Source organism: Cynocephalus volans, chromosome 1 (assembly GCF_027409185.1).
Source record: "Cynocephalus volans isolate mCynVol1 chromosome 1, mCynVol1.pri, whole genome shotgun sequence".
Lineage (NCBI taxonomy): Eukaryota > Metazoa > Chordata > Mammalia > Dermoptera > Cynocephalidae > Cynocephalus > Cynocephalus volans.
In genome coordinates, this window is record NC_084460.1 from 255,999,554 (window position 1) to 256,023,959 (window position 24,406).

Below are 24,406 nucleotides of genomic sequence, written 5' to 3' on the forward strand. Positions count from 1 at the left end.
AAGAGACCACGTGAGCGTTTCTGCACGGGATCCGCTAGGGCACGGTTCAAGAACCTCTCGGATTTCGCAACCGGACCCGCTCACTCGCGCCCTAAGCAGCCGTGCGCACGCGCAGAACTGCTCCCAGACCAGACCTGGACTGCGCAGGCGTTCAAGTGAGCGCGCAGACATTATTGGTAGGACTCATGGGAAAGGAAAGGAAGCGGGTGGGGCCGCTGGGAGCGCGCACGCGTCGTGGCTGGGGCCGGAGGCTGCGTGGGTTTCGCCCTGGCCGGCTGTGCATGCTGCGCATCTTGCGGTGAGTGGAGATGCCCAGCCGGGGGGCGCGCCAGGAGGACAGCACTGTGCTGGTCCCCTCCGACAACTCGACCCCAGACAAAGAGTCTCTTAGCAGCAAGGTGAGTATGGGATGCGACGAGAAGGCTCCGGCCCGGGACCGGGCGCCACTGGAACCCCCAGGCGGTCTGCCGGAGGCAGCGTGGGGCCTGGCTCGGCCTCGGCCTTGCCCTGCTGCTTTGCTCTTTTCCTTAATCGCACTTGACAGCTACGGTTAATCTTTCCCTTTCCCGACTGCTGCTTTGCTCTTTTCCTTAATCGCACTTGACAGCTACAGTTAATCTTTCCCTTTCCCGAGAATAGGTGCGATGAGGGAGATCCTGAAATTTGCCCCGAGGTAGACCCACGTGGCAGTGGGGCGGAGTTTTGGTTGGGTTTTTTTTCCCCCTACTCTTTTTAAACTTTTAGAAATACCGTCCACCCCAAATCTGTTCCGCCGCGGATGTTCTCCATCCAGTTATGCACGCCAGAAACCTGGGGCCGTCCTTGACGTCCAGTACGAAGTACTGTCCGTTCTATCTCTGAAGCTCATTTCAAATATGTCCCTTTATCACCCTATACGCTCTTACCACCCCAAACAAGCCACCGTCATCTGCCATCGTAACACCCCCGCTAAGGCTTCCTAACCGGTCTTTCCTCATCTCGCTTGCTACTTTCTGCTCTACTCTTCACTTAAGCCAGAGTAGTGATCCTAAAACACTCATCTGATTGTCAATCCTCTACCAATAAGAGGGTGGGAGAGAGTCATTGTAGTATAAATTTTAACTGTCATAAACTGAGAAAACCTTTAAAAATATATGGTGATGGTGGGTGTATGGCCTTTCAGGTATTAGTGTCCTAGATTCTACTTTGGTTCTGTCCCAAACACAGTGACATCTTGGGCAGGTGTCTTTAACTGTTTCTTTATCACAATTTTCTTCTTTGATGTAAAGCGAAATGTATACCTGCCATTCCTAAAATGAATGGGAAAGTGCTGTACGCACATAAATCTCAAGGTACAAATTCACCCTTGGAATTCAACTTAATCAGACATTACTACACCTGGGGAGACAGAAAGGTGCACATTCATGGCGTTGGGGGGTGAATTTTCAAAATGCTCACAGCCCACTCTGATTACTACCATAGCACGCCATTTATACTGATCCTTAGCAGATTCCTGAGGTGTTGTGAGATAGCACAAAGATTATAAAAGCCTGCTTTTAGAGGCACTAGTGATATTATGCAGTCAGTCACGTTCACAAAATAACTACAGTTACTCAGAAGAGTTCAAAAGAAACTTAGTTTTCACTTATTGAGCCCTCTTCTGCTAACAAAAAATGAAGCCTAGTTCAACAGTGCCAGCGCTATGCGAGTCTTTGAGACACAAAGGAATAATGCAAAGATGGAAAGTGGTAGGTCTTACTGCCCCAAAGTAGGTATTTAGTACTACTTGCTTGATCTGAATGTCTGACTGCACCATTTAGTACATAAATCATGAGAAGCACTGACAATTGAAAAAAAGTAGCCCACCCCTCATTCCATTTGCTTTTTGTTTGTTTGTTTAAGCTAAACCACAGTTTAAAATAATTAATTGAAAGATCGATATTACTTTTGGTGCATATTGTCTATTTTTAATAAAAGGTATAAAATTAGTAAGTGTGGCCCTTGGCATGAACACTGGTCACCAACACCAAACCCACTGTCTGGGCTCGATGGGTTGCCTAACACTGGCAAGTCCAATCACTGTTTCCTCCAACTTTTCTCCCAACTTTCAGACTGCTATTGAAAAGAATCTGTATGTTCACAGACCGCCCATTTTGATATTCCGTACACAAAAGCCCTTTATTCATTCCCTCTAATTTCATTTTATTTATTTGGCAGCTAGACAGTATAGGGATCCAAACCCTTGACCTTGGTGTTGTCCACACCACACTACCGAGTGAGCCAACCAGCCAGCTCCTCTAATTTTAAAACACTTAAAGGAGTCTCATTGAGCATACTTTGAAAACCTTTGATTTAAGAAGTTTGTTGTTTGTTTGTTTTTCCAATAGATTAAAGAACAAAAAATTGTTGTGGATGAACTTTCTAACCTGAAGAAGAATAGGGTGAGTTATTAGAAGAATTCTAAATAGTATGTGGAAAGTTTGGTTATTTATATTAGCTATTTGTTAAAGTTATCAAAATCATATATATATATAAGATTTACGTCATACTTACATTAAAATTTACAATACTTAAGCATCTTTTTAGTTAAAATGCAAAAGCGTAGTGTCCAGGATTTTGTAAAAAATGGATAGCTAGATCTCATAGTTGAAGATGTCTTTTCACATACCATTCACATGACCTTTGAAGCAAGTAATACTAATTGTATTTTGGTATTTTGGAGCTGTAATCACTAATGATATTTGTTTTATACTTGAATTTGGTGTTTTCTTTTGAAGTAAATGAAATTTAAATACACTGAGAAGAGAGGAAACTATTTCTTTAAATGAATGTGAATAATTATTGAACAAAAAAAGGATAAATTGCTTCCCTTCCCCCCAAAAAGTTTACATATATCTTCTAAATGCTTAACATGGTTATTTAATGCTGTTTCCATTAGTGTATTCATAAACAATCAAGCTACTGCTTCGTGTGTAGTTATACTTTAAAAATTTACATTTTAAAGTTCAGGAAGAAATGATTTTGAGTTGTTTAAATCATTTAAAGATGTGATAACTGACAGGTTAGACATTTCTGATATTGTCACTTGTGGAATATTAGAAGTTAAGGCACAATTAATACAAACTTTTTGGAGGGCAAATTGGCAGAATGTATCAAAACCTTAATACTGTGTGACTCTTTGACCTAGCAGTTCCAGTTTATAGTAATTGATACTTAGAAAAGAATTGCTGGTGTGCGCAAAGATTTAGTTACAAAGATGTTTATCACAGCAATGATTCATAATAGGAGTTGGTAACACCTTAAATTCTAAAATTTGAGGACTGAGCAAATAAACTGTAGTATGTTATACCCATACAATATAATGTTTAAAAGAACACTTGTTGATTTTTTTTTTTTTTTAAAGTGTTCTCAGTACAGCGGGCCCTCTGTATCTGTGGGTTCCGCTTCCATGGATTCAACCAACCGCACATCAAAAATATTCCTGAAAAAAAAGGTGCCTCGTGTCTAAACTTTTTTTTCTTGTCATTGTTCCCTAAATAATACAGTATAGATATTTACATAGTATTTACATTGGGTATTATGTTATTAGGTATTATAAGTAATCTAAAGATAATGTAAGGTATACAGGAGGATGTGCATAGGTTACATGCAAATACAGCACCATTTTATATCGGAGACTGGAGCATCTGCAGATTTTGGTATCCTCAGGAGGCCTTGGAACCAGTCAAGGGATGATTGTATATTGTTCAATGACAAAAACAAATTGTAAACCTGTAGGTGTAGTAGAAGCCTTTTTTGTTTGAGTTTCACATCAGTGCTAATGGTAGTAATTTCTGGGCAGTAGAATAATGGGTGGCTTTTATTTGTTTGTCTTTTCCTTTAACTGTATTTGCTTAAGTATTGTTCTGAACTATATTACTGAAATTCAAGAATAAGTGAGAATAGGGTTAAGGGTTTTGACATCTGCTCCTTTTTAGATCAAATCTTGATACTAGCCCAAATTATGTTTTTCAGAAAGTATATAGGCAGCAACAGAACAGCAACATATTCTTTCTTGCAGACCGAACAGAAATGCTTTCTGAAAGCAAAAGTAAGTTGTTTGGTTTGGTTTGGTTTGGTTTGGTTTGGTTTGGTTTGGTTTGGTTTGGTTTGGTTTGGTGTCTTATATGGAAAGACACAGAAAGTCTTTTGTCATCTTTCTGTGGAAATTCATGTAGTGCCTAAATTATATTATCTGTATCTGAATGTTTATATTTCTAAAGAGTAATGCAGTGGTTTGGTTTTCTCCAAGTAAGCCTTCCAAAGATAAGTCTACAGTAAAACAACAACAACAACAAGAAACAATAAGATGTGTTAGAAAGCAATAGGCATTAACACGTGCTTTAGAGTTTCAGACAGATCTAAGTATAAAAAACCATTTTACCACATTCTACCTTTGTGACTTTGGATGAAATATTTGAGCCTCCAAGATCTTTCAGAATTTAAATAAGATGGTACAGTAATGCCCCCTTATCTTCAGTTTCATTTTTCACAGTTTTAGTTACCTGTGGTCACCCAAGGTCCAAAAATATTACATGGAAAATTCCAGAAATGAACAATTCATAAGTTTTAAATTGAACACCATTCTGAGTAGGGTGATGAAATCTCTCACAGTCCCATTCAATCCCAGCCAGGATGGAAATCATCTTCCTTTTCCACAGTATCCACGCTGTATACCATATCCACATGTTAGTCACTCAGAAGCCACCTTTGTTATCAAATCAAAAAAAAAAAAAAATGTATGTAGGGTTTGTTACTATCCAAGCATTCTTAGAATGTACCTCCTGAAAATTGGGGGAAATGCTGTATATATAAAATGCTTAGCCAACTGCCTGGGCCAAAATAAGCACTAAGCAAACAAAATATTTTTCTAAAAGATAAACTTTTATTAGTAGTCTGTTGTAAATTATTATCGGCCCTAGCACAGTGCTTGTACTCATATTGCTTGATCTTGGTAAATAGCTTATGGTATGTTGCCCAAGAATTTTATTTTACTTGCTATTTCTTCTCCCTCCCTCCCATAGATATATTGGATGAACTAAAAAAAGAATATCAAGAAATAGAAAATTCTGAGAAGACCAAAATCAAGAAGTAGTCAACCTGATTTCACATAACAATGTGTGGCATTTTTTGTTCTGTAAGCTTTTCTGTTGAGCATTTCAGTAAAGATTTAAAAGAGGATTTACTGTATAATCTTAAACAACGGGGACCCAATAGTCATAAACAGTTGTTAAAATCTGATGTTAACTACCGGTGTTTATTTTCTGGTCATGTTCTTCACTTGAGAGGTGTTTTTACTGCCCAGCCTTTGGAAGATGAAAGAGGCAATGTGTTCTTATGGAATGGAGAAGTCTTTAGTGGAATAAAGGTTGAAGCTGAAGAGAATGATACTCAAGTTATGTTTAATTATCTTTCCTCTTGTAAGAGTGAATCTGATATTTTGTCGCTCTTCTCAGAAGTCCGAGGTCCTTGGTCTTTTATATATTATCAAGCATCTAGTCATTATTTATGGTTTGGTAGGGATTTCTTTGGTCGCCGTAGCTTGCTTTGGCATTTTAGTAATTTGGACAAGAGTTTCTTCCTCTCTTCAGTTGGTGCCCAAACATCTGGAGTGGCAAATCAGTGGCAAGAAGTTCCAGCATCTGGAATTTTCAGAATTGATCTCAAGTCTACTACTGTTTCCAAATGTGTGATTTTAAAATTGTATCCTTGGATATATATTTCTAGGGAAAATGTTACTGAAGAATGTGTTAATAGCCTGACTCAGATTTCGGCAGACTTACCAACATTTGTATCAGTGGTAGCAAATGAAGCCAAACTATATCTTAAAAAACCTGTTGTTCCTTTAAATATGATGTTGCCTCAAGCTCCATTGGAGACTCATTGCAATGACATTTCCGGCGTCCCACCTACAAGAGAGACACTTCGGGTCCTTCTTAATGATGGACACATGAAGGAAGTAATTCAGCAGTTCATTGACATCCTGAGTGTTGCAGTCAAGAGACGTGTCTTGTGTTTACATAGGGATGAAAACTTGGCACCAAATGAAGTTTTGAAAACTTGTGCTAGGAGAGCAAATGTTGCAATCCTGTTTTCTGGGGGCATTGATTCCATGGTTATTGCAACCCTTGCTGACCGTCATATTCCTTTAGATGAACCAATTGATCTTCTTAATGTTGCTTTCATGACTAAAGAAAAGACTGTATCAGCTAGCTTTAACAAAAAAATGAGTAAACAGAAAAATCATGGCGAAATACCTTCTGAAGAATGCTCTAAAAATGCTGCTGCTGCTGCTGCTGCTGCTGCTACTGCTAGTCCTGATAAACAATTCAATGTACCAGATCGAATCACAGGAAGAGCAGGACTAAAGGAACTACAAGGTATTAGCCCTTCCCGAATTTGGAATTTTGTTGAAATTAATGTTTCGCTGGAAGAACTGCAGAAATTAAGAAGAACTCGAATATGTCACTTAGTTCAGCCCATGGATACAGTGTTGGATGATAGCATTGGCTGTGCAGTCTGGTTTGCTTCTAGAGGAACTGGTTGGTTGGTGACCCAGGATGAAGTGAAATCATATCAGAGCAGTGCAAAGGTATGGCACAGTATTTCTGCTCATAAGAATTTCTGAGACTTAATTTCTATCCTTAAAGCATTTAGCATTTAGATTGCAAGAATATAGTATATTTTAGTTGCATTTAAACTACAACACAATGTATATGACATCTTTTTTAAAAAATGTGGGTATTTTACTATTTTATGACTTCATCTTGTGGTTTTTCTCCAAAAATATTATCTTTAGGATTACAATTTTTTAAGCTTTTCTTTTATCTTATTTTCTTTGCTATGTTGTAGATAACATTTTTGTACGGGTTTCTTTAAACTTTTACAGGTAGTTCTCACTGGAATTGGTGCAGATGAGCAACTTGCAGGTTATTCTCGTCATCGTGTCCGCTTTCAGACACATGGGCTGGAAGGATTGAATAAGGAAATAGTGATGGAACTGGGTCGAATTTCTTCTAGAAATCTTGGTCGTGATGACAGAGTTATTGGGGATCATGGAAAAGAAGCAAGGTACTTCTAATTATTTGAGTGTTGTTAGGGTATTTTTATTAAAACAGTAGACTGTAAAAGGAGACTTTTTAATTTCCTTTTAATTTAGAAATGATTCAGATGAGTAACAGGATTAGGAATAATATCTTGGCTTTATATTACAAACACTGTCAGAAGCAAAGCTGGGAGGAGCCAGGGGAGCAGTTGTTTTCCAGAACTCATTCTCCAAGAAATGTCTTTGCAATAATTTTCAAAGATAACACAATCACGTGATTGTTTTTAAGACTACAGTGAAAAAGACTGTAAAAGTAAAACTGAGATAGTGAAATACCAAGAGAAGGTATTTAAAGGGTTTGGTTTGGTTTTAAATGTTTGCTTTCCTCCCAGTAAGGGTATAAGCCCTATCCTGAAGCTTTCTTCTCCAATGTTATAGAACCTGGGTTTGTCACTATAGACATTTCTGTATGTATAGATCCATACTGATTTGACTGATGGTCCCAATACTGGATTCCCTTCTGTTACATGTTTTTTAACACAATCTGGCTATATGTTGCAGATTACTTAAAACCTTCAAAGAACTCAAGGTACTTTCACATATGTATTCTTTTTTAATCTCAGGGGTTTATTTTTACGTACAGCGTATTTCTGAAGGCAGTAAACAAGTACTTAGAATAAAACTTTTTAAAGCATTAAGGATAAATGAAGATGTGATATTTATTTATAAAGAGCAAAAATCTGCTCAAGTAGTTTAATTTATTAAATGGTAATTTATTACAAGTGTATAAGCATGCAAGAACAGGGTCAATATTTTATTACAAAAAGATAACTAATACCACAATACAAAGTCTATAAATGGCTTTCCCTTTGGAGGGTGAGAGAGGGGAGAAGGAGTGAGAAAGAAAAAGAAGGAGAAAGAAAATCAGTCCATTATTTCCACTAGGTCAGAGAGAAGGGAATTTATCTTAAAAAAGGCAGTTACTTTTAAAGGCTCCATATGAAAGTATTGTTATACTCATAAAAAGGCGTGTGGAGAATGTTTTAAACAGCTAATACAGAATTGTGATACAACAAATACCTTTATAGTGGCTGCAGTTAAATAATTTATTATGTATATGGGCATACATATTAACAGTAATCTGGTGATTAGATTCTGTATTTAAGTTTGCTCTTACAAATAATTTTTATAAAATATTCCATATAACAAATGCCTTTACTCTTTCCAATCTCCCTACTTGAGCTAAAATAGAATGTAACAAAATGGAAACACTATGTAACTGTATTCTGTATTGCATTTTTGAGGGATTGGGGTAGGGGGTTAAAGTATTTTAAATGAAAAAGAACAGAATTATGTAAAAATCGGGGAATCCCAAAGGGCAAAAAGTTATTTTTTAAAAATCTAATATTTTGTTATTTTACACCCATTTGTTGCCATTTAAATAGTTTAAATGTAATTAAACAATTTTGATACCATAAAGTTTTACCATAAGTAAGTGTTTCACAAGTTCAGGATTGTGGAGCCCTTCTATATTGTTTTCATATCCCTACAGTGGAATTTCTTTAGACATGATAAAGATTAGACACAGATTGAATAGGTAACTAAGATCATACTGTTTTCAAGGCATCTCCAAAGATACCTTGTGAAACAATTTGAAATTATTTCTTGACACCATAGACCTAATTTATTTATTGAGACAGATTATTTTGGAGCCTATGTATTAAAATTAGTAACATGTTGTGAAACACTTTTTAAATGTGATTACATTTTAGCTATAAAATTGTGTAGATAATCATAACAGACTGATTTTATTTTTACACACTGCTTATATTATCTGTTTATTTTAGATTTCCTTTCCTGGATGAAAATGTTGTCTCCTTTCTAAATTCCCTACCAATTTGGGAAAAAGCAAACTTGACTTTGCCCCGTGGAGTTGGTGAAAAACTAATTTTACGCCTTGCAGCTGTGGAACTTGGTCTTACAGCCTCTGCTCTTCTGCCAAAACGGGCCATGCAATTTGGATCCAGAATTGCAAAGATGGAAAGTAATAATGAAAAGGCATCTGATAAATGCAAAAGGCTTCAAATTATTTCCTTAGAAAACTTTTCTACTGAAAAAGACATTAAATCATAATATGATTACACAATGTAACAATATTTACTAAATGATAATTATGTATTTATTGTATAATGCAGTGGCTTTAAAATTCACTAGGTGAACATGTGGAGGTGCTGGGAGGGTGGTGCATGCACCCAGAGAGGGCATGCGTTCCCCCACGCCCACTTACCTTGCCATATCCTAGCTGTGCCTGAATTGTATTCTTTAAAATAAACTGGTAGACATTTGTGTTTTTTTGAGTTCTGTGAGCCGTTCCAGCAAATTATTGAACACAAGGAAGGGGTCGTGGGCGGTTAACTTTCCTTCATGTGCTGTCATTACGTTTTATTTTTATCACATTGTTAAATATTTCTGTACGGTTACCTGTTTCACTGTTAAAGCTCCTTGGGGTTTTATGCTCCAGCCCCTAACACAGTGCCTGGCTCATAATAGGTGTTCCACAATCTTTGTTGGAATGATGATGGATGTGGGATTCCAACTCGGGACTACCTCAAAGTAATACCTGGTTCTTTTGCCTCTGCCACTTTCAATTTTTGTGTTTTAGCAGAGGTAAATAGTAAGAGTAGCACAGTGCCCAGAGCAAGAAGCCGGACAGAGTTCCGAAAGAGGATTAAGGAGGACATCAGTATGGGAGGAATCTGAGCAGCAGCGCATGACCGCAACACCAGCTGGAGGCACTGCCGGGGGACACAGGGGGGACCCGGAGCCACACGCTCCTGTGGAGCGGCCCAGCCACTCTAAGGTCCCCGAGGACCAACAGCTTCAATCTGCGCCCAAGCCTGGGTGGCAGCGGGGGTCAGCAGACGAGGGCAGAAAGTCCTGAAAGTCCCTCTTAAATCCTCGCTGAAGCATCTATCCCTTACCCTCTCCCAAGCAGGGATCCTGAGGTTGAATTCAGGGTCCAGCGAGAAGCCATTCAAGACGAGGACTGATATCCGGCTCCTGGAAATACTCCGGAGATCACTGTGGACATCGCTTCCCAGAACAATCATTTCAAAGTAGGTTCCTTTTTCCTTGTCCTCTCTCCTTTCCTGTGTTCCTGGCAGACATGAGCTGATTGTGGACATAGGCCTTTTTGGGGCTGGGGGAGGGGAAGGCTACAGGCCGGTACCGGGATCGAAACCCGTGACTTTGGGGTTACAAGGCTGCGCTCTAACTAACTGAGCTAACTAACCGTTTAGCTATGGACGTAGGTCTCCTGCTTGAGTATGCACATACCTGGGTTCGGATTCTGAAAGGTGTGAAACCTCAGGTATCTCCTATAACCTACCTAGTCTCCATTTCTATAAAGAGGGCATAACAATGCCTATCTCGCTGAGCTGCGTTCTCATGGAGCTATTCTGCATGAATAGCAGCATGAGCACCATCTGTAACTTTAAAGAAATGCCAATTCTCTGGCCCCACTCCAACTGACTGAATCAGAAACTCTAGGGTGGGATCCAGCAATCTGTTTTAACAAGCCCCAGGTGATTTTGATGCAGGCTAAATTTTGAGAACCACTGCATAATGGAGGCCAATTAAATGAAATAAAGATATTATGTATAAAGAGCTTGGCATATAGTAGATGCTCAATAAATGGTGGTTATGGTTATTATTTCAGGAACAGAGAGGCATTTAGCTTCACAGAAATTGAAAGCAGGTGCTTCTTGTCTTTTCTTTTAAGTAGGTCCAATTTTCTTCCTTAAAACAACTAAAAGCAAAATAAACATGCCCAAAAAAGTCTCTTCAGCAAAAAGGAATAGGTATGTAACAGTAGCTTCTCATATATAAACAGCATTTTTTTGACATACTTGTTAATATTTTTTGACTTTTTGAAAAGCAAAACATGATTACTGTTAAAGATTTTACAATTTTAATTATTTTAATTCAAATTTCAGCTTTCTTTTGCTACAATTAGTTTAAAATTGAACAATGTAGTGGTTGTCCATAAAAAAAAATTAATGTTATGAAGATGAAAGGTACACATTTATTTCCAGAGGAATCCAGCTTCCTTGCTATAGCAAATTTTATTACTTATCTTTTCCTTTTTATTCATTGCAGAAACTTCAAAAAGCACACACTAGATTTAATTAGAAATGTTAAGATTGTCCAAAAAAGGATTACCTAGATTTGATCAAGTTCAAGATGAAGAAACCTATCTGGAAAATTTAGGAGTACAGAGAAATGCTTCAGCTTTTTTTGAAAAATATGATCGGAGTGAAGTACAAGAGTTACTAACTACTGCACTAGTTAGCTGGTTGTCTACCAAAGAGGATATTCACTCTCAACTAGATGTTCCGTGTGGAATTATGAGTCAAATAAACAATGTACGCTTCTCCACTGCGATCTTACTGACTCCCGTGGACCCTACTGCTCTCTTAGACTATAGAGAAGTCCATCAGATCATAAGGGAGTTGGCGATTGGAATTTATTGTTTAAATCAAATCCCTTCTATCAGTTTAGAAGCTAATTATGATCAGAGTTCATCTTGTCAGTTACCTCCAGCTTATTATGATACCAGAATTGGGCAAATTCTGATTAATATTGACTACATGCTAAAAGCACTATGGCATGGAATATACATGCCCAAAGAAAAACGAACCAGGTTCTCTGAATTGTGGCGTAGCATCATGGATGTTGATCCAGATGGAAAGCCTCAAACAAATAGAGATATTTTTGCAGAGTTTTGTTCAGCAGGTAAGACAATTTAACACTTTTTAATTATTTTCAGTTTATCTGTAGCTCAGTTTTATATTGCCATCATTTCTTGATATAAATTTCTAAATATAGCCAATCATTTCTTAAAGGAGACTTTCAAACTCCACAGAATGTTTTCAATAAAATCTTTAATTTTTAAAATTCCACCAAAAATTATGTTTTAAGTCAAACATCTTGCCTCTTTTATCTTCATCTCTAATTTCTGCAGAGCAGAATGGATCAGATTCCAAACCACCTGACAGAGAGTCTTGAGCTTATACTTTTTGTCTTACAGGGCCTGAAATCAGTAATAGAGCCAAGAGTAGAATTGGAGTACAATGAGAAAATCTCTAAACTTGAAAACAAAGTAATTACCATTTTGGTTAGCCTTCCACATTGTTTTTAAATAAACTTCAAAAAACGAATGATGTAAGAATCCAAGTTAAGAATCAATGTGCATCAGTGATCTAGGTCTCGGTATTTTAGTAGCATTAGGTTTTACAGTGTTCTTAGTTCACCTAATTTTGAAATCCCTCTCTCCTCAGGGCTGTACTTCTCTAAAGCCTGAGTATAAACAATAGATGCTACTAAATCCTGATGCATCCCCTTCAGCATATATAAATTTTTTATCAAAACTTTTTTTTTTTTTTAAATGTTCCTTGGTTCCTTTGCAGCAGGTCAAGTAGAAAGAGGCGTGAAATGGGAAATGTGTGCCCCAGATACCTGTGCCATCTGCTTGCTGACTGGTAGATTGCACTGTAGGGTGATCAGGAAGAAACCCCAACACTTTAGTGGGGAGCCTGTCCCCCAATGTTCTATCTGTACGTCTGTTTCCTCCAGTCTCCTGCTTGGAGGGAGAGCAACTGAATCTATGGCCAAAGGAGAAGAGTCTGTGGATCTCCCTCTTCAGCACTCAGACTCTAATTTAACCCCTGTTTTCAGCACAACTGCTCCTCCTGGCCCTCAGCTGTGCTTTGCAATCCTTTTAGTGAGGAGAGGGGAAGGGCTGTGCTATCTGGGGAAGACATCTAGGGTCAAACTACACCTTAATTAGACTTTAAACCAATTCTCCTTTTTCTCTTTTTTTGTTCTTACACCACACCACAACCTGTCCTTCCCAGGCTGCACTTGATGCTTCCAATTTCTAAGCTTTCCTTTGGTTCTGTTGTGAGAACTGATTTGCTGCATATTGGCTACCCCCCACCCCAAGCCACAAATGTTTAGTGGTATCAACAATCCTGTGGCTATTTAGATTTTTCTGAGCTGTCCAAGTCCCTTTAATTTTTTTATAATCTCTTTATGATTTGTCTTGCTAACTTTTTTGCAAAAGGAAAATGAATAATATTGGCCATTTAAAAATCCCAATTCTGGCTTTTTTATAGACTTGAGGAAGAAAAAAGAGGACATTGGGGTACATTGATGTATCATTTACAATTAAAGCACATATGTTACTCTAAAGGGGCTAAGGGAAAACTTCCCCTTTAACCCTGTGAAGGTTTTTTTTGTAAAATTAATAAACAGAGACTAATATGGAGAAAAGTCATAACGAGTTTTATTATTTTAACATGCTGGGAAGGGGAAATGCATGGGGGATCACAGAGAGTAATTTCCCAATTTTCCATTGGGGTACAGAACTTATATACCATCTCGATATGGAAAGGGAAAATAGGGGTGTACAAGTAAACGATTTTTAGGCAGATGCAATGGGCCTGGAGAACACACAATGGCCTGGGACAAAGTCTATTTGACCCATAGAGCAGACAATGACTGGTAAATGATTTTTCTAAAATATCGAATGGGACCAAAATAGAAGTCAGTGGTCTATTACAAAAGTTAGTCCGGGTATGTTGACAGACTTCAGTCTTTCTTCCTGTGATATGAGTTAAGTTAATGAAAACTCAGGGACAGGACCAGAGGTTTGTCTTCTTTGGCAGGTCTGGACATTAGGCAGGTAAGGGAACAGCTTCATCCTGTGCCTTTGTAGAATGGCAGAGGATTGAGAGGAGAGGAGGGGTCAGAGAGACCTTGAGGCTGCTGCTTTATTTTAGGATGTCAAAGTACTATATTTTGGGGTAACAGCTTTCTGCACCCCAACATTACAAACAAACTCCACATTTTCTCTAAAGTCATATTTTATGATTCCAACCAGTTTTCTCCAACCTAGATTAAGGATAATATTGAAGGTGTAACTATCTTAAAAAGACAGTGTGACAATAACAAAGTCCTTAATTTCATCATAAATAGCAAGAAAATGCAGCATAGGAAACTTGTCATTTCTTAATAGAATAAAATCAAGTTTTAAAATAAATAAATAAAATCAAGTTTTAATTTTTGCTTCATCATGATTGGTTAGCCAGCAATTTCTTTCTTTATTGCATATCTAGCTTCTCTTATCCGCAAAAAGAAGAAATTTATAACATTGAGCCTGAAAAAGCAAATTACACTTTGGCCCAAGTGAGATGATGATTTCCTGCTTAAAAAGAGGTCACATTTTCTTGTTGTTCTTCCATATTTTCCTTAAAGATGGGACTTAATGTTATTGTGTTTCTTTCCTCCAAAGAAAATGGAACCTATTCTTTTTAATTCCACAAGATTCCATCTTTCTTTACTCTGCTTAGTAACCTACTCATCTATCTGCTTTTCATCTTATACAATTTTATTGGCATCTCATTCCTTCACTGTCATGTTAGCAGGATTTCAAGATGAAACACTATGTTCAGTCTGCTAAATTTATCCAGAAGCCAAGTATACTATGAAGTTTTCACTATATAAAAATTTTTCTTTTTTACTGTGAAGGGTTGATTGATATTACAAAGGATCCAGACTTTGATGGAATCTATGATGAAGACATGAATGAAGATCCAACATATGAGCCCAATAGCCCTGAAGAAAAAGCTGTTTTTATGAAATATGCTGAAAGTATTATGCTAAAGTTGACATTCAGTACCACACAAGTTCAACAGTATGAAAATGTCTTTATATTCGAAACAGCCTATTGGCTTACTAACGCTATAAAATGTAATCAGGATTGTCTTGACATTTGTACCTACCAGAGACTGCAGCAAAGATTATATCTTCATAAAAAGATTATTCAAAAACACTTTGAAAAGAAAAAAGAAATCAGAAGAGGGATAGGGTACCTAAAGTTAATATGTTTTCTGATTCCATTTTTACTGAGTTTAAAAAAGAAAATGAAAGTCCCATATTTAAGTAGTCTGCTTCAGCCTTTTTCAGGTAAGGTTACCACCAAAAATTAAATATAAAATGTAAATATATATTAAATTGTATATTTAAATTAAGTTTTGTTTCTAATATGTAGATCTAGGCATGTAGCCTAGCTGTAACCTATTAGAAAGAGAAAACAAAATTTAATGCCTCCAGTGTAATTAAAAACACTTGGCATATGTACACGGCACTTTGCATATATTTATACCAATCATAAGGGATAGTGAAAGACTTAAAACAAGTTCTGAATAAATAGGGAAATATGCCATGTTAATGCTAGGACAAGACTGTGAATAGATCATATCTTTTCCAAATTATAACTTCAATACACTTCTATCCAAAATCCCTATTGTGTTTTTCATTAAAGTTTACAAATTGATTCTAAAATGAATATGGAACAGCAAAGGGTTATGAATGGTCTTGCATTTCTAAAGAAGAGATTCAAATATATTAAACTGTAGTGTATTAGTCCATTTTCTGTCGCTTGTAAGAGAATACCTGAAACTAGGTGGTTTATAAAGGAATGAAATTTATTTTTTACAGTTTCAGAGGCTGGGAAGTACGTGGTCCAGGGGGCACATCTGGTGAGGATCTTCTTGGTGGGAATTCTCTACAGGGTCCTGTGGCAATGCAGAATATCACATGGCGAGAATGGCATGAGCGAGAGAGCTAACCTACTCACTTGCTCTCCTTATAAAGCCATCAAAACCACACCTTCATAACCCATTAAATCATCAACCCATTACTCCATGAATGGATTAATCCATTCATGAGGGAATAGTTCTCAGGATCCAATCACCTTTTAAAAGCCCACCCTGTAACACTGTTACAGTTGGGGTCAAACTTCGAATAAATGAACTTTTGGGGCACACATTCAACTCATAGCATTTAGTAATTTGATGAGGGTAGTAATGGCACTGCAGTAAATCCATAGAGCAATGTAAGAGAATAGTGAGCTAAAATAGCACACTACTTACATGGAATTTGATAGGACTTCAAAGCAAACTGTTCAACCTATTAGCATTCAACTTATATGTTTTCATTGTTTTCCAAGCATGTAGGCTTATTATAATGGGCTTTCTACTCAGATGACAAGTTTTCAGTAAAAATTTTGCAAACCATTTAGAAAAATTTGTATCATGAAAATCCAGATGATGAAGATTACCCATATCTGTGAACTGTTTAATAATGGAATCATGACAATGCCTATTCCTTGAGTGGGGTGAAGCATGTATGGAACTAGGAGAGCCTTGCTTAAAGAGAATGTTAGCTATATTTGTAATGTTTTATTACTTAAATTATTGGTAGCAAACATAACTAAATGTTCATAGTTAATTCTACTTGATGCGATTAGAGTGTTACATTATGCTTTGTACTTTTCTGTACCTTTTACATTTCTCAAAACACATTATGTACATGATACTGAGGAAACTATATTCTACTAACCAGTCAAAATATTGAAAAAACGTAATCCTTGCTAGAATTTTAGAAAATTATTTTTTATATGTTATATATGTGGTTTCATTACTTTCTACAAATATTGGCTGGTTATTTTTGTCATGTGAGAAGTACCCACCTATTTCTTTACAGTGTCTCTTTTTAACTAAACTAGCTCTGGTAAGTTTTGTTTATTTAACCAAAGATTCTCTACGGCACAGAGTTCCAAGTCTTTTCTGATAATTGGGAGTAAAATATTTGTCTTGAGCTCACCCACAGAAATCAATAAATTGGATAATGTTTTGACTATACTTTTGAAATGAAAAGTACAATGAAACTATAGAAAATGCTCAAATGTATTATATAAATATATTTTTATTTTTCAAAATACATACACTGAGAATAATTTTATAGAATTGTAATTGCCAAGATTTTAATTTCACGTGGAATTTTCTCTTTGTTTTCTTTTTTTTTTTTTTTTTACTTTGCTTACATGGATGAAAAGTTAGATCCCCAAAATGTGATTGTTTATGTATTGTTCACTTTTTAAATAAAGTTTGTTTTCATTTTTGGAGATGACAAGGTCAAGACTGAACGAGAATTGCCTCCATTTATTTATGGACGAGATTTTAAATGCCAGAATTTTCACTACAAAGAGAATCAATATTTTCATGTTCATGGAGGAATTGAATTTGATATCAGCACCCCTTCAGTTGAGAATGCTTTGGAAGATTTTAAGGTTTACATTATTATGATTCTTGAGATGGTTTGTCATTTCACAACTCTTTTATCCTTTTCTCCAACCAGAAAGAGCCTCTGTTGGTACAGGCACTAGGCAGCTCTCAAAATGATTATTCTTACCACTTGCTAATTTTTTTCATACATTATTTTAACGTACATGACATCCCATGCAACCATGTGTAAGGTACTGTGTTGAATGTCAGAGAGAAAATGATACATAAGCTAGGTACAGCTATCATCCTCACAGAACTTACAAACTTCTAATGGACCATTTTTGCTCTAGAATTGTTAACCAAAGAGTGCAGTAGAAATCCCTGAACACTCATTACATATTCTTTAATTTTCCTCAAAGATTAGTATTAGAACAGAGATCCTTTAGGGTTTGGGAACAGTAATTCTCCATCTGGAATTTAGTATATACATACATTTCAATTTTCATTGCTTTTCTACTTTCTCTCTCTATATATTTTTCCTTTTGTATTTTTTCCCTCATTCTCAAAGTAGGATTGGATACATGTAGTTACTATCAGAGTCTTCTGAGATATTATGTTTAAAATTTGTCATTTACATCTATGAAATTGCATATAAAGAAGTCATAATTGTTTAGATTTGTTTAAAAATATTTTTTTAGTAACATATCTCATATTTTAGAACAATTTAGAAAAAATACAGGACTGTGCTGCTAATACATTTGTAGAAGATTCAGGATACAAAGAATATTACTCAATACCAGTCATGGAATTTCATGGAAAAAGGTAAGGAACTTTCAGTAATTATTCACACTAGCCACAATTTGTTGAAAGTTGGCAGAGAAAAGGAAAGTGTCAGAATGCAAAGACGAACTTAAAACCTTAGGATGGAGATACTAGAACAATAATAACCCACATGAATGATAGACTGACTCAACCAAGTATTAAATGTTATAGTTATTACTTCATGCACTTTGATGCATTCTGTATAGTAATCATTACAGCTTGTAATTAGTTCTTAGAATTAACACAGTAGTTGAGTAGGGATAGAGATGAGGATCAAATCCTGGAGGTCAACTGAAAGCTGTGGACTCAGCACACATCATTTCCATGAGGACTATGATTTAAAATTCTCTTTTACCAGGTCTGCTTATGCCTGTCATTTTGGGGAGGCAGTATGTTTCTCCCAATATTTCTAGCGTCTTTTATGTGCTGTGTTCTTGAATTTTCACATCTTGGACACTGAAATTTGAAAATATGGAAAATAGAGCTCAGAGGAAACATATAGAAAGGTTTTGCTTATTTGTTTGTTTTTAAGAAATGGAAGTAGTTGAGAGGATAAGACCAAGTCTGCAACTCTGGACTATAGTTACGTTTAATGGGGATAGAAAGAGGCAAATGAGAGAAAGCAATGGAGACAGAGAAAATGATACAGGTGGAGGAGGACCAAGACAGTGTGATAGCATGGAAGCCCAATTGGAAGAATTTTAAGAATATGGATGTAGTTAAAAGCAACAAATGCAATAGAGAAAAAAAGGCCAAGTCAATTTAAAACTGAGAAGAGCTCTCCCAATCTGGCTATGATTCGATAAGAGAATTTTACTGGAGTTGTGGTTAAAGGAAGCTATTTGCAGTGAGTTGAAGGGTAAAGTTGGGGAGAGCTAATGACATGTAAATAAGTAAAGATAAAGATTATAATTTTTTTTTTAATTTTAAGATTTATAAATTTTTCAAGATGCATAGCAGTGAGGAGAAGAAGAGAAATAAGACAGAGGGGTTAGCAAGACAAAGGATAAAAGGTGGATTTTTCTATTGAATACTGTCTGGATGCACATAGAGTGCTAGAGCTGAAGTTAGAGACCATGTGGCTAATGACATTCATGCTTCTGAAGAAAACCAAATGGTAGATCTCACACCTCTGGATGGACAGGTGGTGAGCATCTCCCTGGAGACCTGGCACCTGTTGACACACACCATGTACAATGCTTGCCAAGCTAAATAGTGTCCTGGACACAACTCTGAATAAACCTTTGTTCTCCAGGTCCTATTAGGCCTCTGGGGCACCAGTGATCCTAGGAATATAGGGAAGCAGCTGGGATAAAAGCTGTACTTGGTGAGAGGTTGTTGTGGGTGAAGGAATGTGGTTGGTGTAAACACACTGCCATTGCACTGTAAGACATCCAGTCATGTTGCAATGGGATGTCATAGTGAAATTGTTTCTCTAGGTTATTACCAGTGCACAGCATTTGGTCATCAGTGTTGGTGAGCGGTAGGTAGGTAGACATGAATTTGCAGGTTTTTTTAAACTGACATAGACTTGTTTTTCAGCCAGCATGGGGTAAAAGTAAAAACCATAAGCAGAGTAATAATCAGTATTTTCCTGTCTCCTGTACCAATTACTAAAGAGCTTTCAATCCCCTATAAAACTCAACCCCCACACAATTATTCCGGGAATCTTGTGTGCTAATAGATCATCACTCTCCATTACCATGAGATATGTTCAGTTTCCTCCTTTCCTGCCCGGGCTCCCTGTCATGATCCACTGCTGGGCACCCAGAGTCCAATGAACCCCATTGAGGCAACTCAACACTAATACCATTGCTGTCCCTGACGTGCTACTCCTGGTTGTGGAGCTAGTGTCACCTCTGGGGCTGGCTCCTTCTAATGCCTGATAAGTAGCATGCATCAACTGTGAGACACATTGAAGCCAATCCAATGACAAGGAGAATTCCTTTCCCAGTGTTATTGGTTCCAAAGCAGTACTGCCTTGAAACGCCAATAATTTGGTACAAAAGCAGCTCTTTCAGTCATTTTGCTTACAGTTCTTTTCTATGATGTGGGGATAATTCTGTGTTGGTGCTGTACTAGAGAATAATCTAAATGATTGAAAATATACCATCTCAAACTCTCCCCTCTTCTTTGATTTTAGGGGCATTGTTATTGGACCAAGCTTATATATCTTAATGTTCTCTTTCCTCAGAATGATTTATTTCCTAGGAAACTCCTGAAAATAAAACCTGTCACTGGCCCTCCAGTCATGCCCAGAAACATCTAAATCATAGATTCATTTTAGGCTCAAGTTGGGTTTCCCACCATACCATAATCAAAAAAAAAGAGTCCACAGTCAGATACCCAGTGATTTGGGAGCCCTTAAAAGTGGAAGAACTCATGATTTATTAAGATGGCAATTACTGGGGCAAATAGGTGAATTGAAACTGGTACTAAAATGTCCTATTTTGGCGACAACATACCAGCATCATGATACTGTTGTGGATGTTGGGAGGCAGGTCAAAAATCAACTTAATGTGATAAGTTAATGTGACACGTGTGTCAATAAAGTGTGATATTAGAAACTCCTCACCACAGTCCCTAAGCTAGGTGCAGATTCCCAGGTAGAAGAATGTGGAAGGAGTTATTTTAAAATTGAGGCTCAGGAGCTGGCCGGTTAGCTCAGTTGGTTAGAGCATAGCCTTGTAACACCAAGGGTTCAGATCCCCATACTGGCCAGCTGCCAAAAAAAAAAAAAAAATGTTAAAAGTGAGGCTCCCCTAGAGTCCCTGCTGATGACCATGTTTAAGGGTTTGAATAGGAACACTAGTATGTCACTATGCAGTACTTGGATGAGAGCTCCCTGGCTGAAATATACATCCATTATCCTCATAGTGCAGATCATCTGGGCTTTCTACGTTTCCAGTGATCATCTCTGCGTGAGCCAGTTTTGGCTTACTGTGCAGGGCTGTACATCAACCCTGAGAGTTGAGTTATAAAATTCTTTGGTCAGAGACTCTCACAGGATACAGCAATCTTCACCATCTCTTGCTTCTCCAGTTTCCAGGGTAGGACAACCCCTGTAGATTCTGGATGCTTGATTTGTATTGGATGACTAAATTTCTAGAAGAAAACAGCCCACCTTCTGTTGGTGTTTGTTGAATTTATAAGTCTCTTTCATTGCTTGAGCAGTGGTCTACGAGTGCATCAGGGCCCCAAAGGTAGTCAGCAGCTCTTGTTCCCATAGCAGTCACAGCCAGAGTCAGCTCCCTGGAGAAATACATGCAAAGAAAGAGGTTGCTGGAACTGCGATTCTCTTGGAGCAGGATGAAGTAGAGCTGGGCCAGTCACAGACCAAAGGTCATTCTCAATATGATTCTCCATGCCTAGATCTATGGAGGAAGTCTTTTGGGACTTGAGGTACACACTCTTATCTGTATGTATGATACCAAAAGACGATGAGCTGTGTTCTTCTAAAAATTCAGTTTAGTCATCCAGTGCAATCAAGCATCCAGGTCTGATCCACACAACTCCGTAAGGTCCTAGAGCCTATCACTACTGTGATTTGAAGACTATCCAAAGCCATCAAATGTAAGTAGTATCTGGAATACATGCTCCTTGATTTTGGAGGCTGGAGTCTATTAACCTAGGCAAGTCTCCATTGATGAAGGTGGCATCTGCACAAGTTGGGAACTAGGGACAAGTGACAAGCCCCACCACCTGGTCTGGCAATATACCTGCGAGGTGTGGGTGAAGACAGCCTTTAGTTTATATTCTTGTGGTCTGGTTTCCTTATGGTGGGGGAGAGGGTTGTAGATAGGAAGAATAACGCACTCAAATAAATGTGAACAGGTCCTCAAACATAACTTTATCCGTGCACTGAGGTCTATTCCATTCAGACAACTGGTTGAGGGGTTGAAGTAAAGGTCAAGAAAAAGAGTATTAGCTCCTGACAATTTCGTAACAGTATGTTTCCCTAAGACCTTCCTGTAACTGACCCATGGGTCCCAGCAATTCTTCCTTAGCTAATGGTCAAGGAGATCCCCTAGTATGGAGTCACTAACTCACTTCTTAAGAAATTAGCATAATGGAACAGATTTCTCAGCACTCTTAGGAAAACTGATAGTCCCTAAGTAGCAAAGTGAAGAGCCATAGGAGTGGGGGGCCACCATCAAGAATGCTGTATTTATAGCAGTAAGTAGTGGCATTTGGAGGAGAAACCCAGGTAACATAAGAGGCTTCCCATCGTCAGAGGCAGTATCAGCAACTGAAGTACTTACCATTGAAATCTGGTCATGAGGAAAGTTACCTCATGGTGGGGGGAGTGGAAGAAGGCCATCATTTTCCTTTACCTGTGATGATGAGCAAACCCAGGGAACAGAATAACTCAAAATTTTATCATTTTTCCTTTCCAGAGTGACAGGAGCCCAGGGCTGTTGCAAGCCCACCTATGTCCCAGGGGTCTGGTAGGTTGGGGGTTTCTTTAGCCCACTGCTGCAGTGAGTAAAACCAAGGAGCCATCACCCAAAGCATCATTCCAGGTCAGACTCAAACCCTTGAGAAAGCAAATAGAGACATAATTAGATTAAAAGAGTAAGAGGAGGGTAAGAAGATGGTTAGAAGATAAACCTAGAACTCCTTCAGCCAGAGTTAGGGTTTCCAGTGGCTTTTAGGCAGTGGGAAGGACAGAGTCAATCCAAAAGGCCAATATGGAGAAGATACTTGTTATATAAAGACTTGATTAATAACAGTTGATAACCAGGTTATTAAATTTACAATTGAGTACAATTTAAACAATGTTTTTGTATGTAATTGTTACAGAAAAATCAAATTTTGCCAGCATAGAAAAAAAAAAGCACACCACTTCAAAGTTAGAAAAAGTCTTTTTTTCTGTTTTCTTTTGTTTTTTATAGCTACTACGTCATCTGTTTTGAACTTGAGACTTTCTATCATCAACTATATAAGACACAGTGGTGGGGAGCCATAAATGAAATAGTGAACAATCTGAGATTAAAAAGACTTCCATTGACAGATACTCAATTACATGAACAATTTAAGAAAAAATTTGGTTTCAAAAAAGCTATGAAATGCAAGGTATTTCAGTGCCTACCACATAATTTAATGTAAGAAGGTATATGTCTCAAACAAATTTTTATTTTAGGGATAAGTAACAGATTAAATAAAATCTTCAATATGAAATTAAAATTCCACATTTTAGTAACTGAAAGGCTATACAATTCTGGATTATGAATTTCTGGCAGAGTACAAAACAACCTGTTAATGAACTGAATTGTGATTAATCTTAATAATGGCTAATATTTATTGATTGCTTATTTTGTATGCCAAGCACTATTATAAGTCAGCAAACTCTTTTAAAGTACTAGTTTTATTATCATTCCTATTATACAAATGAGAAATTTGATCTTTCCCAAAAAACACCATTAGTAAATGGCAGAGCCAGGCTTCAGTCCTGGGAATTAAACCTAAGGAGCAAACCTAACATCCTGAAACAAATCTCTCCATCTGTTTCAACAAGCCTTGACTAACAGCTTCTGGAACTGATCAATTAAGGTCACCAACTTCAAAGATTAGACTGGTATCTACTTTCCGTTTACTTGTTTTAATGTCCATAAATTTAAAACTTTAACAATTTTCCTGTTTAATTTTTAAGTATTAGTTAGAATGTCTAAAAGAATAGCGTGTGCATTTTTACCTAGCCATTTTGAGACCTAGAGCAAAGAAGACAGTGTTCCTATAGCAATATATTTCAAGTGTCTAAACTTCTAAATTTGGTTGTTCTTAATTAAGAGAAGGAACCCAATGATCTTCCTTTGCTTTTTAAGTATTTCAGGAAGATATTTGTCTACCTCGTTCTAATCATCTGCAAAGAAGGATCTACAACTCCCTACACACCCCTGTCAAAAAAAGAAGAAAACTTCCCAAAAATATTTTTTAAGGTTCTCAGTATTTCTTTATAGCTCTACCAACTTTAGTCATTGCCCAGTGAGAAATTTTCTACCTGGATCTTGTGAAAATTCTACTATAATTGAGCAGCAATCATGTGATTCTGTTAATATATTTCATGTCCTTTTTTTCCCTTAAGCTAAACTTTGGATGTATTTTGAAAAACTAATTCTGGCCTTCTTCATAATTGTAGAGTATCCCATTTGGTATGAAGTCTGCTGTGGAAAGAGGGTTATCTGCTGTTTTCCATACATTCAGCCGTAAAACCTCAAGCTCGACAATCAATGTTTCAGATGAAGCAGGTTATACTATTTTCCATCACGCTGCTCTACACAACAGAGTTTCTATTATATGTCAACTGTGCAATGCTAACTTCAACATCAACCAGAGACGCTTTATTATGTTCAGCCAAGGTACCATAAAGTTTTTAAACCTAAAATATTTT

General features: G+C 37.2%; 3 protein-coding genes across 3 annotated transcripts in view; all 3 read left to right on the forward strand.

Moving 5' to 3' along the window:
- The first annotated feature begins 234 nt into the window (after positions 1-234).
- On the forward strand, positions 235-5,129 carry ASDURF (ASNSD1 upstream open reading frame). The gene is made up of 4 exons (XM_063088546.1): positions 235-398; positions 2,367-2,420; positions 3,994-4,069; positions 5,043-5,129. The coding sequence occupies exons 1-4, from the start codon at positions 309-311 to the stop codon at positions 5,111-5,113; spliced, it is 291 nt and encodes a 96-aa protein (XP_062944616.1). The 5' UTR covers positions 235-308; the 3' UTR covers positions 5,114-5,129.
- Positions 5,130-5,134: 5 nt separating this feature from the next.
- On the forward strand, positions 5,135-9,420 carry ASNSD1 (asparagine synthetase domain containing 1). The gene is made up of 3 exons (XM_063088523.1): positions 5,135-6,610; positions 6,908-7,089; positions 8,911-9,420. The coding sequence occupies exons 1-3, from the start codon at positions 5,135-5,137 to the stop codon at positions 9,194-9,196; spliced, it is 1,944 nt and encodes a 647-aa protein (XP_062944593.1). The 3' UTR covers positions 9,197-9,420.
- An 89-nt stretch (positions 9,421-9,509) lies between these two features.
- ANKAR (ankyrin and armadillo repeat containing) overlaps positions 9,510-24,406 on the forward strand; it is a 62,325-nt gene continuing 47,428 nt past the window's right edge. The window contains exons 1-7 of the mRNA XM_063088516.1: positions 9,510-10,179; positions 11,222-11,857; positions 14,654-15,091; positions 17,095-17,258; positions 17,912-18,015; positions 22,911-23,091; positions 24,155-24,374. Coding sequence (XP_062944586.1) covers positions 11,257-11,857; positions 14,654-15,091; positions 17,095-17,258; positions 17,912-18,015; positions 22,911-23,091; positions 24,155-24,374 — 1,708 coding nt within the window. The 5' untranslated portion in view covers positions 9,510-10,179; positions 11,222-11,256. The remainder of the gene's footprint in view (positions 10,180-11,221; positions 11,858-14,653; positions 15,092-17,094; positions 17,259-17,911; positions 18,016-22,910; positions 23,092-24,154; positions 24,375-24,406) is intronic.

Bases quoted from the DNA above. Each gene is read 5' to 3' on its own strand.
- ASDURF (XM_063088546.1), top strand. From the start codon at position 309: ATGCCCAGCCGGGGGGCGCGCCAGGAGGACAGCACTGTGCTGGTCCCC. The intron at 2,421-3,993 runs GTGAGTTATTAG...TATGTTTTTCAG, and splicing joins CTAACCTGAAGAAGAATAGG to AAAGTATATAGGCAGCAACA. The intron at 4,070-5,042 runs GTAAGTTGTTTG...TCCCTCCCATAG, and splicing joins AATGCTTTCTGAAAGCAAAA to ATATATTGGATGAACTAAAA.
- ASNSD1 (XM_063088523.1), top strand. From the start codon at position 5,135: ATGTGTGGCATTTTTTGTTCTGTAAGCTTTTCTGTTGAGCATTTCAGT. The intron at 6,611-6,907 runs GTATGGCACAGT...AAACTTTTACAG, and splicing joins CATATCAGAGCAGTGCAAAG to GTAGTTCTCACTGGAATTGG. The intron at 7,090-8,910 runs GTACTTCTAATT...TGTTTATTTTAG, and splicing joins GATCATGGAAAAGAAGCAAG to ATTTCCTTTCCTGGATGAAA.